Consider the following 12,603-nt stretch of genomic DNA (forward strand, 5'->3'; position numbering starts at 1 on the left):
TAGTACTAATTAGTAAAGTAACTCCTGGATGAAAGTAATTGAAGCCACCATTAGGCACGTTACGCTCAGAAGTATAGAAGTTATGCTGATAAGTCAGTGCTGTGCATCCAGGGGAAGGCGAGATCGGTGTGTCCGAAGCATGAAGGGAAACTTCGTGGAGGAGGACTGAGCCTTACAGATGAAAGGAAGGAAGAAGGAAGTATGACTTCAGCAGGTGGAGACATGGAGGGTTGCTACAGTTCCTCCTCTACTTGTAGCAAGTAGATGACTTTGATCAGATGAGATAGTTCTGGAGGAGAGAGCTCATCAACTGCAGTAATGGCTAGAGCCAGACAGTGGAACATTTGGATGTCACCCTAAGGAGTTTGACTTTATAGTACAGAATTCTTATTCTCAAGGTCATGGAGTTTCTGCAAGGGAAGTTAAAAAAAAAGTCCTAGCACTTGGGATAAGTATTACATGTAACCTGCAGTCAATTTCATCATTGCCTGTATTTAAGTGTTTTAGGGTGGTTGTGTGTCTTTAGGGAAGGACCAAGGAAACAGTTGAAAAATGGCACTGTAGAAAGTGATGAGAGTACCATAGTCATTTAAACAGCATTGTTTTGGTGCTGGAATATAGATCATTAGAACAGACCTGTAACTGTTCATAAATGTATGGGGCTGCATGTGACAAAGAATGACATTTTAAATCATAGGATTATGGACTATTTAATAGTTGAGATTATTTCTAAACTCACACTAAAAGGGAAAAAAAATCCAGATTCATAGTTTAAATAGCTAAAATCTGATAAAATATTAGAAAATACAGGAGAATTTACAATTTTGAGAGCAAGAAAGACTTTCTAAAGCAAGGTGTAAAATATAGGTTATAAACAAAGACCCTATTCTCCATCCTGAACATTTTACTACCTAAAATTTAAAAACATATCTGTGATAGAAGCTGCTTATTTATTTATGTATGTATGTATGTATGTATGTATGTATGTATGTATGGCTGTTCTGGGTCTTGGTTTTTGCACGGACTTTCTCTGGTTGCTGCAAGCAGGGGCTCCACTATAGTTGCGGTGTGTGGGCTTCTCGTTGTAGTGGCCTCTCTCGTTGCGGAGCATGGGCTCTAGGGCTGGTGGGCTTCAGTAGCTGTGGCTCCCAGGCTCTAGACGCAGTGGTGCATGGGCTGATCTTGGCATGTGGGGTCTTCCTGAACCAGGGATCAAATCTGTGTCCCCTGCATTCGCTGGCACGTTCTTTACCACTGTGCCACCAAGGAAGCCCTGAAGATACGTTTTTTAATTGAAGCATTCTAAGAAAAAAAATTAGTAGCAAATGAACTCATTAATGACCCAATTTTATTTTTTTGCTCGTGACATGATCAGAAATTAAAGATGGTTGTTACCTTTTGGTGAGGTTGTGGAGAAATAGGTACCTTTGTATGTTGGTGAAAGGCTTTCTCTAACAACCTTATTTAAAGTTCTGATCCCTCCCTACCCCTTTACTCTCTGCATTGTTTTCCCCCATTTACTTTATCTTTCTCCGCAGTACTTTCCACCAGCTGACTTACTGTATCTATCTTGTTTATTTCTGTAGGGTCGTTATTGGACAAAAAAGATGTTTAAAGGGTTTTTATTAGTTGGGATCTTGGGTCCTCTTTCCTTTATCCAACAAGGTCTGGTTTAAAGCAGGTGTTTTTGTGTTCTTTTGAGAAGGTGAAAGTTCCAGAACCTTTGAAAAGCAGGATAAAATAGGTTCCTGAAAGCTGTCTAGATTATCTGTCTCATCTTTGCTCACATTTACAGTGCAGCAGCACTTTTGGGATCTTTGCTCACAGCCCATTGGTTGGCTTACATTGGAATTGTAGACGTGTGGGAGAATAATGCCCCCATTCTTCTCCATAGTATCTAATTCTAGAAGATACAGCAATGGAAATGGTGCCTTTTTCATAGTAAAATGTAGCTACTTGGGAATGATGAGGGGCACCATCATAGCAGGTAATATTCACCCCAGTTGTACTTTATTAGGTGAAATTAATATTGTTGCTCTTATTAGTTTTGATAGCTGCCACCTCAGGTTATTTTAAAATTATGTCTTTAGTCTATATCTCTCCTCTGGATTCAGTCCCCAGCTGCCTACTTGATGTTTCAACTTGGATGTGATAATAGCTGTCTCAAATTTAGTATATTCCCAACCAATTTACCAATTTTTTTTTTCATCACTTGCTGCTTTTAAAGTCTTCCTGTCTCAATGGCCATCTTGTTCTTGTATTTACTTAGGACAGGAGTCATCCTCATACCTTATATTCAGTACATCAGGAAGCCCAGTTGGCTAATCCTTCAAAATACATGTGTAAGTCCACTTCTCACTGTCTTTGCTACTAGTCTGGTCCAAACCATCATCATCCCACCCAGATTACTGTTGTTGCTTTGCAGATGGTCTTCCTGCTTCTGCCTTTGCTCCTTCCCAGTGCTGTCCTCATAGGGCAACCAGGGTGATCTTCCTATTCCTTTCCTCATAATTCTCATGTGGCTTTTAATTTCACTCAGGTTAAAGTGAAAAGTCTTAGGATTTGTAAGGTCATGCATCATTCATCTCCCACTCCTTATCTCTCTGTCCTCATCTCTTCCCACTTTCCTGCTTGGCCACTCCTCTCCAATCGCACAGGCCTCCTTGCTGTTTCTCAGAGATATGGGCTTGGTTCCAACCCTACTGTTCATTTTGTCTGAAACACTCTTCCCCCAGTTAACTGCCTAGCGATTCACTCGCTCATTGAAATCTTCGCGCAAATATATCTTCTCAAGGAAGCTTTCCCTGATTATCCTGTCTGAAATTAAGCCTCTCCAACCGAGCGTTTCTGTTTTCTTTTCCCATGCTTTCTCTGTAGTAGGAAATACACCATTGAACACACTGCATGTCATATCAGTTTATGTTGTTTATTGGATGACTCCAGTGTGAAAGATGAAATGCATGGGAAAATTGAGGTGAGTTTAATTCAGACTGTTGCAGTAGGGAGGAAGTTCATTAATGAGGGGTATATCATAAAACCAAGGAATTTTATGGAGGCAAGTGAAATAAGGGGCTCAGGATGGGTGGAAGTCTAACCTGGGGTTTTTTGAGGGCAGTTTGGTCCTTTGCAAGTTAGCTGTTTGTCAGAACACAAAACAGGATGGGGACATTTCTTAACCTTCCTTGCTTTCCTGGAGCACAGGGCTCAGATAAAGTTTTACTGATAGAATTTAAGCTCCAGGTAGGCAAGACTCTTATTTGCTTTATACACTGATATATTTTCAGTATCTCACATGTGCTAAGAACTGAATAAACATTGAATGAGCAGATGGATAAAGGAATGAATTTAAAATGGTATGAACTATAGGCCCATGCTGGAGAGCGTGATTATACTAGTGTAGTATAATCCTTCTACCTTAAGAAGCTTCATAAAGGAGATGTGAGAATTCGTGTAATAAATGTATATCCTAATATGACTAGTATGTGCTATATTCTCTATTGAAGCCACATATTTGTAATGCTTAGTGTCAAATTCTCTTTCATAGAGTTCTACAAATCTTTCATGCTGTGAAGAAATGTTCCATAGGATTTCTTATGAAGTGAAAGTCACTTTCAATAATTTGTTCTGGAGGCTCTTATTATAAAGGAGTTTGGAGACTTTTGTCTTGAAGGCAGTGGAGACCAGTTTTAAGTGATTAAGTGATCAGATTTATGTTGTAGGATAAACATAATAGGGGCAGCCTTGGGAAGGAGTAACCAGAGAGGAATTTGACACTGTAAGCAGAGATCTGCTAAGAGAATTGTCACTGTAATTGAAGTGAGAAATGATGAAGTTGAATTAGGAAGTGCATAAGAATTTAGACTTGGGTCAAGGCAAAGTTTTAGTTTTTCAAATGTGCTGTGCTTAGAAGCTCAGTGTGTCCAACTCTTTGCGACCCCATGGACTGTAGCCTGCCAGGCTCCTCTGTCCATGGGGATTCTCCAGGCAAGAATACAGGAGTGGATTGCCATGCCCTCCTCCAGGGGATCTTCCCGACCCAGGAATTGAACTCAGGTCTCCCTCATTGCAGGTGGCTTCTTTACAGTCTGAACCACCCGGGAAGCCCATTTCAAGTGTAGTTATCCTTAAATCTAGGATTTTTGACCTGATGTTTGGTGGGTTTTGCTTATAACCATATTTTTGGTTAATGCTGTTCTATGAGAGAAACAGGAAGAGCAGCAGGAAGATGATCTTAGTCTTATAGATGCTGAGAAATCGACAAATAATCATCCAAAAAGCACTGGGAAAATTTGTAGCTGGAGATTGGGATAAGAAACTACCCTGAGGAATAAAAGGAAGCCTGAGTCTGGGACTTCCCTGGTGGCTCAGATGGTAAAAGCATCTGCCTACAATGCGGGAGACCTGGGTTTGATCCCTGGATTGGGAAAATCCCCTGGAGAAGGAAATGGCAACCCATTCCAGTACTCTTGCCTGGAAAATCCCATGGATGGAGGAGCCTGGTAGGCTGCAGCCCATGGGGTTGCAAAAAGTCGGACACGTCTGAGCGACTTCACTTTCACTTGAGTCTGGAAAAGGGCTTCAAGTTTATCATCTTCATAAAGTATACCCTTAGCTTTATAACTTTAAGTTATTATTAGTAAGCCCGTCGAAGTGGAACAGGGGATGGGGTCAGGAAATGGTTCACAAAGTGATGCCTTAGCTCAGATAGAAGAGTGGGCACCAGAGTTTAGGTGGAAGTTAGGGGGTGAGGAACTGAGATCAGAATATGCAGAGTGCCTGAGTTAAGACAAAGCTAAGTTTTTTAGCTTATTTGAAAAGGTTAAGGGAAAAAGGAAGGAATGAAGAGGGGATGAGGTGCTGGAGACAAAACACTCGATATTTAAGGCCTGTGAGCATTATCTTTAAGACTGTGAAAATCTTAACATTTTTAAGGAATGACAAAATACGATTTTAAGCAGATAACTCTGTAGTGAGGGGGTTCAAATGCAATGGCAGTGTCAGTGAAAAAGGATGCACAACTTGAGTCGCGAGTTAAGTTTTACTTGGGACAAATGAGGACTGCAACCTGAGAGACAGCGCCTCAGATAGCTTTGAGAGACTGCTCCAAAGAGGTAGTCGGGGAAAGTTGATAGGTAAGATTTTGGTGAAGGGGAGTTCAGTGCAATCAAGCCCGCCTTTTACCATCTAAAGACACCAGAGTCCCTGGAGCACAGAGTGCCTCACTCCATCCCGAGTGGCCTCAGAGGGCGTTTAGTGTCAACAGCTGCACCACACAGGGCTCAGTCTCCACGGAGGAAGGTGGCAAACTGTTGTTTAGTCACTGGCGGACGCTCTTGGCAGGGGCCAGTTTGTAGTTGATAGAGGCTTTCAGAGTCAGTGTGTCTAGACAGAATGGGGCTTAGAAATTTACTTTCTAAAATTTTACTTGTAGTGCATGCAAATTTTTGAAAATATCTGAATTAAGAGGGTTCTTTAATAGGGCTGTGATTTTTGCTTCTCCAGACTCTTGGAGTTATGGCCAGTAGGGAATCTTTTTTTCCTCATTTGGGCTAGATATCAAGTGTATTCTTTCTCCAGGGCAAGTAAGGGCAATTAAACACGGATCTGATTAAAGTGGGCTCCTAGATTTGAGAAATTTAAATATGATAAAGTCCCAGTTTAGCAGTGTATGTAAGTTTCTTTTGAAATCTTGTCTTTATCTCCAGAACAGTTAGAATTATTGATTGGTAAACACTATCTGGGGACTATCTGTTTAAGTGGAAATTACCTAGATAAGGGTAAGAGATACTTACACATTAAATTTCCCTGACCGGAAAGCCTGGCGTGCTGCAGTCCATGGGGTTGCAGAGTCCAACCTGACTTGAGTGACTGAACTGACTGATAAGGTCTGGTGTCCCTGAAGTTTTCCAAGGTTGCCTGTGTGCAAGCCAAGATGTGCCCTGGGAAGTCCCGGGGGGTGAGGTGGGACAGCAGTGGGGTATGGGCTACTGTGCTGTGCTTAGCTGTTCAGCCGTGTCCGACTCTTTGCAAGTCCATGCCAGGCACCTCTGTCCATGGGGATTCTCCAGGCAAGGATATTGGAGTGGATTGCCATGCCCTCCTCCAGGGGATCTTCCCAACCCAGGGATCGAACCCAGGCCTCCTGCGTTAACAGGCAGATTCTGTACTGCCTGAGCCACCAGGGAAGCCCAAGAATACCAGAGTGGGTCACCTCTCCCTTCTCCAGGCATCTTCCTGACCCAGGGATTGAGCTGGGGTCTCTTGCATTGCAGGCGGATTCTTTACCAGCTGAGCTTCCAGGGAGGCCCATGGGCTACTCGGTTCAGTTCCGTCGCTCAGTCATGTCTGACTCTTTGCAGCCACATGGACTGCAGCACGCCAGGCTTCCCTGTCCATCACCAACTCCCGGAGCCTACTCAAACTCATGTCCATCGCGTCAGTGATGCCATCCAACCATCTCATCCTCTCTCGTCCCCTTCTCCTTCTAACTCTAATCTTTCCCAGCAGCAGGGTCTTTTCCAGTGAGTCGGTTCTTCGCATCAGGTGGCCAAAGTATTGGAATTTCAGCTTCAGCATCAGTCCTTCCAATGAATATTCAGGACTGATTTCCTTTAGGATTGACTGGTTGGATCTTCTTGCTGTCCAAGGGACTCTCAAGAGTCTTCTCTAACACCAACAGTTCAAAAGCACTCAGCTTTCTTTACAGTTTAGCTCTCACATCCATACAGGGCTACTGGAAAAATCATAGCTACTCGAGGAGGTTCAGAAGTGGGGATTTGCAGAGGGAAGAGGGGCTTTCACATGGTGAAGAATGAATGCCATTTCAGGCTTCAGCCAGTTTTCTTAATCTCGAAGCCCTCCTTCCTTGTTCTGTGTAGAATGGTTTTTCCAGATAGTTAAACCAAAATATCCTATATGTTCTCCCTTCTGTATTTGGTTATTCAGTTCTTTAAAAATCTTTCAACTTTGTCTTCTCAAATCTCTTAACTCCTCCTCATCTTCTTTCCCTCTTTGTCAATACTGGTTAAATTTAGGTGCTCATCTTTTTCATGGAATATTGCATTGATTCTTTGCATCCCACAGGTCATTTTTTTTTCTGCCTTTGTCCATAGTGCTTTCCTCATTATCTCTTGGGAAATTTTTCCGTGTCATTTTGTTGTTGTTGTTAATGAGGAACTAGACCTTAATTTTTTTGTGATAATCTCTCAATTAAAAAATTTTTGCTATTCAGTTAAAAAACATGCCGTCTAGCATGACTGAAGCAACTTAGCAGCAGCAGCGTGTCTAAAAACCTTACCAGCTGCATTTGTAAAGCCTGCTTTGACCGTCTTTCTTCTGTCAAGTTAACTACTCAGTCTCTGTGCAGTCTCACATGTTAACCCGCAACTTTTAAGCTGTTACAAAACAATTCACATACAAATAGTAACATCAGAAAGTTTGTTTTAAACTTGTGAAAACTGATTCAATGAGAAATTGGGCTTTATGTAGTCAATTTAATAAGGAATGCTGAAATAAAATTGCTAAAATACAAAATTGGTTAATAGCCTATAGGTATTTAGACTGAGCCTTTGGGGGATAGTATTTTCTACTAGACAGAAAACATGTATTTCACTGTAAGAGTTTTTTTGTTTGTTTATTTTACAGAGTTACCTTTAAATTTAGAAACTGCCTGGGCCTTAATTAGTTGTAAATCAAACAATCAGTTTACCTCAGGTAAACTTACTGTAAACATTCTATCTAGTGTGATATTAAAAGTCACACAATTATCTTTATGTCTTATTCTATATTTTGAATAATTTGTCTGAAAACGTACTTATTTTGTGTTATTAGTGACCAGCCACCTCTCCGTATCTTCTCTTTTTAAAATATTAATTTATAAGAGTTTCAGAATCACTGATGAATGGTTCAAGTCTATATTTTTTGCCTTGTTCTCATTTGTGCCTTAGTTCTATATTTTCTACAGTAGAGTTCTGTTAAAACACTAACCATCAGCTGGGATATAATGGATTCCCAGAATATATGCAATAACAGAAACATAAGGTATGTATAGAAACAGCACTTTAATGAGCTTAGTTTTGAAATTTAAGTAGGAGTTTATAAGCCAGGTAAAGTGACCAGTGTGTTCTGATTTAGGACTGGAGTCTGTCTAGTCCTGGCAAGACAAGGAGATCCTCCTGAGCCAAAATAGTTAGATGGTCATATTGTGGAATGAAGGGGCAAGCTGGATCTGAAAGAAAATGTAGGATTCGGTCACACAGAGAAACAAAGGTGAGGAAGTCAACTGTTGAGAGAATGATGAGTGGGGAACAGTCAGCTAGAGTAAAAGTCTATGTTATTGCCAATTTCCACAACTTTGGGATCCACTTCTGGTCTTTTTCTTCTCATGTTTTAATCTAACTGAAGCATTACCAACATGGTTATTTTCTTAAAAACCATTTGATCATCTTCCTTCCCTGCTTGAAAATATTAACTGCTTCATGCTTGATAACAAACACAGTGAACTTCATTTTACTTGGCCTCTTAACTTCAGTTTCCCTGTGTGGTTTCCTCAGCCATGATTTTCACAGTGTACAGTTCATTGAAAGCATAGACTTCTACTCTAGCTGACTGTCCCCTAGAATGATGAATTCATCATCCTCTCAACAGTTGACTTCCTTACAGTCCGATTTTTCTTCCTCAACCTTGTTTCTCTGCCTGACCGAATCCTACATTTTCTTTCAGATCCAACTTGCCTCTTCATTCCACAATATGACCATCTGACTATTTTGGCTCAGGGGAATCTAAGTTTGGTTGTATTTGTTCATATTGATATGTAAACTTGTCCTGTCTGTAAATCAATGGGTGGGTTGCTTCAGTTTCACCTGGGAGGCAGTAAAGCAGTCACATACTGTGCTGCCTATAGAATTTTTTAGAATGTTTTCCACATATCAATATGTTTTTGTATTTGTAGACCCGAAAAATGTCTGAGAACTCCAGTGACAGTGATTCATCTTGTGGTTGGACTGTCATCAATCATGAGGTATGTATTTAATATTTTTTGTAAGGCAGCGTGTAATATTATAGTGTTAATAATGATTTGCTGTCCTCAACTTTGAGCCAGTAGGCAGATACTTACTGAGGGCTTCTTAGTCAGGCCTTCTGCTTTACCTATGTTCTCATATAATTTTAAGCAACCCTCTGTGGCATACATTTTCATTCTCATTTCATAGTTGAGAAAACCAAAGCTTAGAGAGATTTAGTAATTTGGCCAAGATTATGTAGCTAGAAAACATCAGCGAGTGCATTTAAACAGGCCAGGAAGGAGCATGAAGAACACATGTTCCACTTGTGTTGTGTTATGTTACATTGTTATCATTGCAGAACTTCACAGGAAAAAAGACTATCACTAGAACTCTGTCACAAAATGAATTTTATTACAGAAATATATTACAGTATATAGTAAATATTAATTTATTCTCACACTGCTAATATATGTTAATTACAGAAAAAAATCATAAAATAGTGATAATAGAAGCAAAAGGATAAAAATTATCTATACCTATATAATGTGTTAATGGATTTATCTATAGTTTTCCTGTTTTTTCCCAGCCTCTTAGGCTTCACTTATTTTCGTGCATCAATAAAAATTTTAAATGGTATTTTTTTACAATTGCCCTGATAATTTAATGTTTAGACAATTGGTTAGTCATGTCTTCTCGACAACAACATTAACCAAACTTTCTGCAAGAAAGTTTAAACATTCCTTAGCAGCTGTACTAGTTAAAATTGAGTGGTTTCTTTTGTTTCTTCTTTTATTTTTTTCAATAAATGACATTTCTATTTTTAACGTGTTTCTCCAAAGCTTAGATCAACTCTCATAGCAACAATTACTCCTTCAAGGATAATTGACAGTGTAGGAGCAAGGCAGTTGTGGGAATCTTCAGTGTGAAGTAAGAGAGCAAACCGCTCTGGCATGTAGCCGAGTGTGCCATTTGGGTGTTCTGTAGTAGAGGTACCTTGTCACACGTTGATTATATTTGTACCTTTATTCCTCTTCCCTCCATATCTTGTTAATCAGGTTTTATTCTTTCTTGCTAATGTCTCTTAGGTGTATTTCCTTTTTCTTTACCATTGCTACCTTTCTGACTGAGGCCAGGACTGGTCTCCCCAGTGACTCAGAATTCAACCCAAACCTTGTATCTGTTACTGCTGTTCTTCTGCCACTTTAGCAAGCCCAAAGTCTTAAATTCAGAATTCTCTTTAAAACTCAAACTTGCTCCTTTAATGAAGTTTTTTAGTTATGTTGAGTTACATGTTTCAGGAGAACTCAGACCTTTTAATTTCATGATCAGTAAACTATAGGAAGATTGAGGGAGGAATCTGGAGAGACACTGAGTCATTTTTGGACAACTTATTTTGCTAATTAAGATGAGAAAAAAATCTGTTAAGATACACATTTATTACAAAAAAGACAATCTGACATCAAAGTAAAAACCTTGGAAGAATAAAGAAGAGTCTACTTTTACAGAGAACGTTTACTCTATTAGTGTAATGGTGGTGGTGGTTTAGTCGCTAAGTCATGTCTGACTCTTGAGACCCTATGGACTATAGCCTGCCATATTAATCTAATAGGTTAATTTTATGCTTGCCCTTAAAATTTTTTAGTCAGATGTTGTAATAAGTAGTTATTAATATTTACTTGTGGCTGTTTCTCCGAATCGGCTTTAAATCTGAATTTTAGATTTCAGTTTTTTATACTCTGTGACACCTAGCAAAATGCCTTGGCTAGAGTAGTTCCATAAATGTTGAGTAGAAGCAGATTAATAAATAGAAATAGCTAAATGTAGAAATCCTCTGGGATTCAGATTGACTCTTGGGCTTATAGTGCAGTTAGAGTATTTGACTTCTGGACTGACTTCTTTCAGAGTCTAAACCTGTGGCTCCTTTCTGCTGTTTGCCTGCTGTAGGTTTTATGGACTAAATTGAACAAAAGCAATAGATACTGTTCCCTTTAGAGTATAGCAGCATCTGGGACTTTTAATAATGGAAGCATCTACAGGTAGTCAAATCTAGCTTTGGGTAGCTGATAGACAATTAACTGATTATCACTTTTTCTCTAGGGGTCTGATATAGAGGTGGTGAATTCTGAACATGGCACAACTAGTGACAGCTGTGAACCCACTCCAGAATGTGCATCTTTATCACAAGAGGAGCTGCAAGAATTACAGTTAGAGCAGGGAGGTAAGTTTAAAGAAGTCTGATTTTTTTGTTTTTCTTGATAGGATATGTGAGCAACATGAATCTTGTCTTCTTTCTAGGTGAGCAGCCTTTCTGGCTGGTCTAAACCAGCAGGTCACTGAAAGACTAGAATTTTAGTGTGATGTGGTGGGCAGGCCTAAAGAACCCCGTGGCACCAACCTGCCCAGGGGCCTTGTTTGTAGCTATAGTGGGCTTCTGTATGAATGTTTGATACTGCTAGTGTAATTGGTAACCAAATATTATTAATCTTGATTAAGACTATTGATACACAGAATTATTTATTCATCAGAAGGGGTTTACTCAACTCTTCTATGGTTACCACACTTCAGAGTACCTTTGGTTATAGGTAGTGAATGGTATTTAACTACTGCATTGCATTGATGTTATATATTCTTCTATGGGATTTGATGCCCACATTAATTATACAGAGAATTAAACCCAAATAATTAATGCATCTTCATATTTAAATTACTTAAAAGTTTTTTTTTAATTGCATTAAAATGTAAACAGGACATTTCTCCTTCAGGAGAATAAAGTGGATATGTTAAGGCCAGAAATATAAAAGATTTATGCCTGTAAATCTTGTTTTCAGCCCATGTGTTGATTGCTGTTCTCATTTGAACAGTGATTTTCATCCTTCATGGGTCAGATTTTGAGAATCTGAAAACTATGCATGGTCTCTTCAAAGAAATGCATATCTTTAGATATGTGTTACAAGAATTTTTTTCCATACTTCCTCAGGGGTCCTCAGACCCAAGACCAACTTTGTTGAGGAGTCTTATCTCCAAATTAATATTCTGTGGGGGCTATATCACATGTGCAAATGGTGGTTTCTTTTTTTTTTTCCTTTTGTTATTTTGGAGGAGTTAGATAATGAAAAATACACACTTATGATAGAAAAGCAAAGGATGACCAAAAATTTAAAGCCATCTATAATTCTTTTGATTCTGGAGATAATGTTATACCAAAAATGCATGTTATGCGTAAAACCTGGTGCTTATTATGTACTGCTTTCGTTTTTAGCTTCTATTAAAAATTTTCAGCCTTTGTCATTAAAAATATGACATTATAAACTAATCTGTATATTTTTTCTTATAAGTTTCTCATAAAATATATCTGTTATGGTGACATTATTTTGTTTTTCTGTATTCAAGTCATTGTTTTTTATAGTCCATTTTTTATTATAAAGAATTTTTAATTTGAAGCCATAGTTTTGATCCTTGTGTTACCAGGCATTGACAGTCATTAGAATAGGGGTACATTTAGGAATTTTGAATAAGAAAGGAAATGTGCTCTCACTGATCTGAGACTGAGTTTTCCATATTAACAGGTTTTTATAAACACCTTGGCTTAAGTATTTCGGAA

General features: G+C 39.0%; 1 protein-coding gene across 8 annotated transcripts in view; it reads left to right on the top strand.

Moving 5' to 3' along the window:
• The window catches only part of CCPG1 (cell cycle progression 1), a 38,737-nt gene that overhangs the window by 7,498 nt on the left and 18,636 nt on the right, over positions 1 to 12,603 (top strand). For 5 of the 8 annotated variants that reach the window (XM_020881214.2, XM_020881212.2, XM_070469245.1 and 2 more), the window contains 2 exons: positions 8,951 to 9,019; positions 11,100 to 11,220. In XM_020881214.2, coding sequence (XP_020736873.2) covers positions 8,960 to 9,019; positions 11,100 to 11,220 — 181 coding nt within the window. In that variant the 5' untranslated portion in view covers positions 8,951 to 8,959. Of the gene's footprint in view, positions 1 to 1,882; positions 1,988 to 8,245; positions 8,269 to 8,950; positions 9,020 to 11,099; positions 11,221 to 12,603 lie in introns of those variants that run through there. The other 3 variants (XM_020881208.2, XM_020881215.2, XM_020881213.2) reach the window with 2 other exon arrangements.

The sequence above is a fragment of the Odocoileus virginianus genome, chromosome 6, assembly GCF_023699985.2.
Source record: "Odocoileus virginianus isolate 20LAN1187 ecotype Illinois chromosome 6, Ovbor_1.2, whole genome shotgun sequence".
Classification (NCBI taxonomy): Eukaryota; Metazoa; Chordata; class Mammalia; order Artiodactyla; family Cervidae; genus Odocoileus; species Odocoileus virginianus.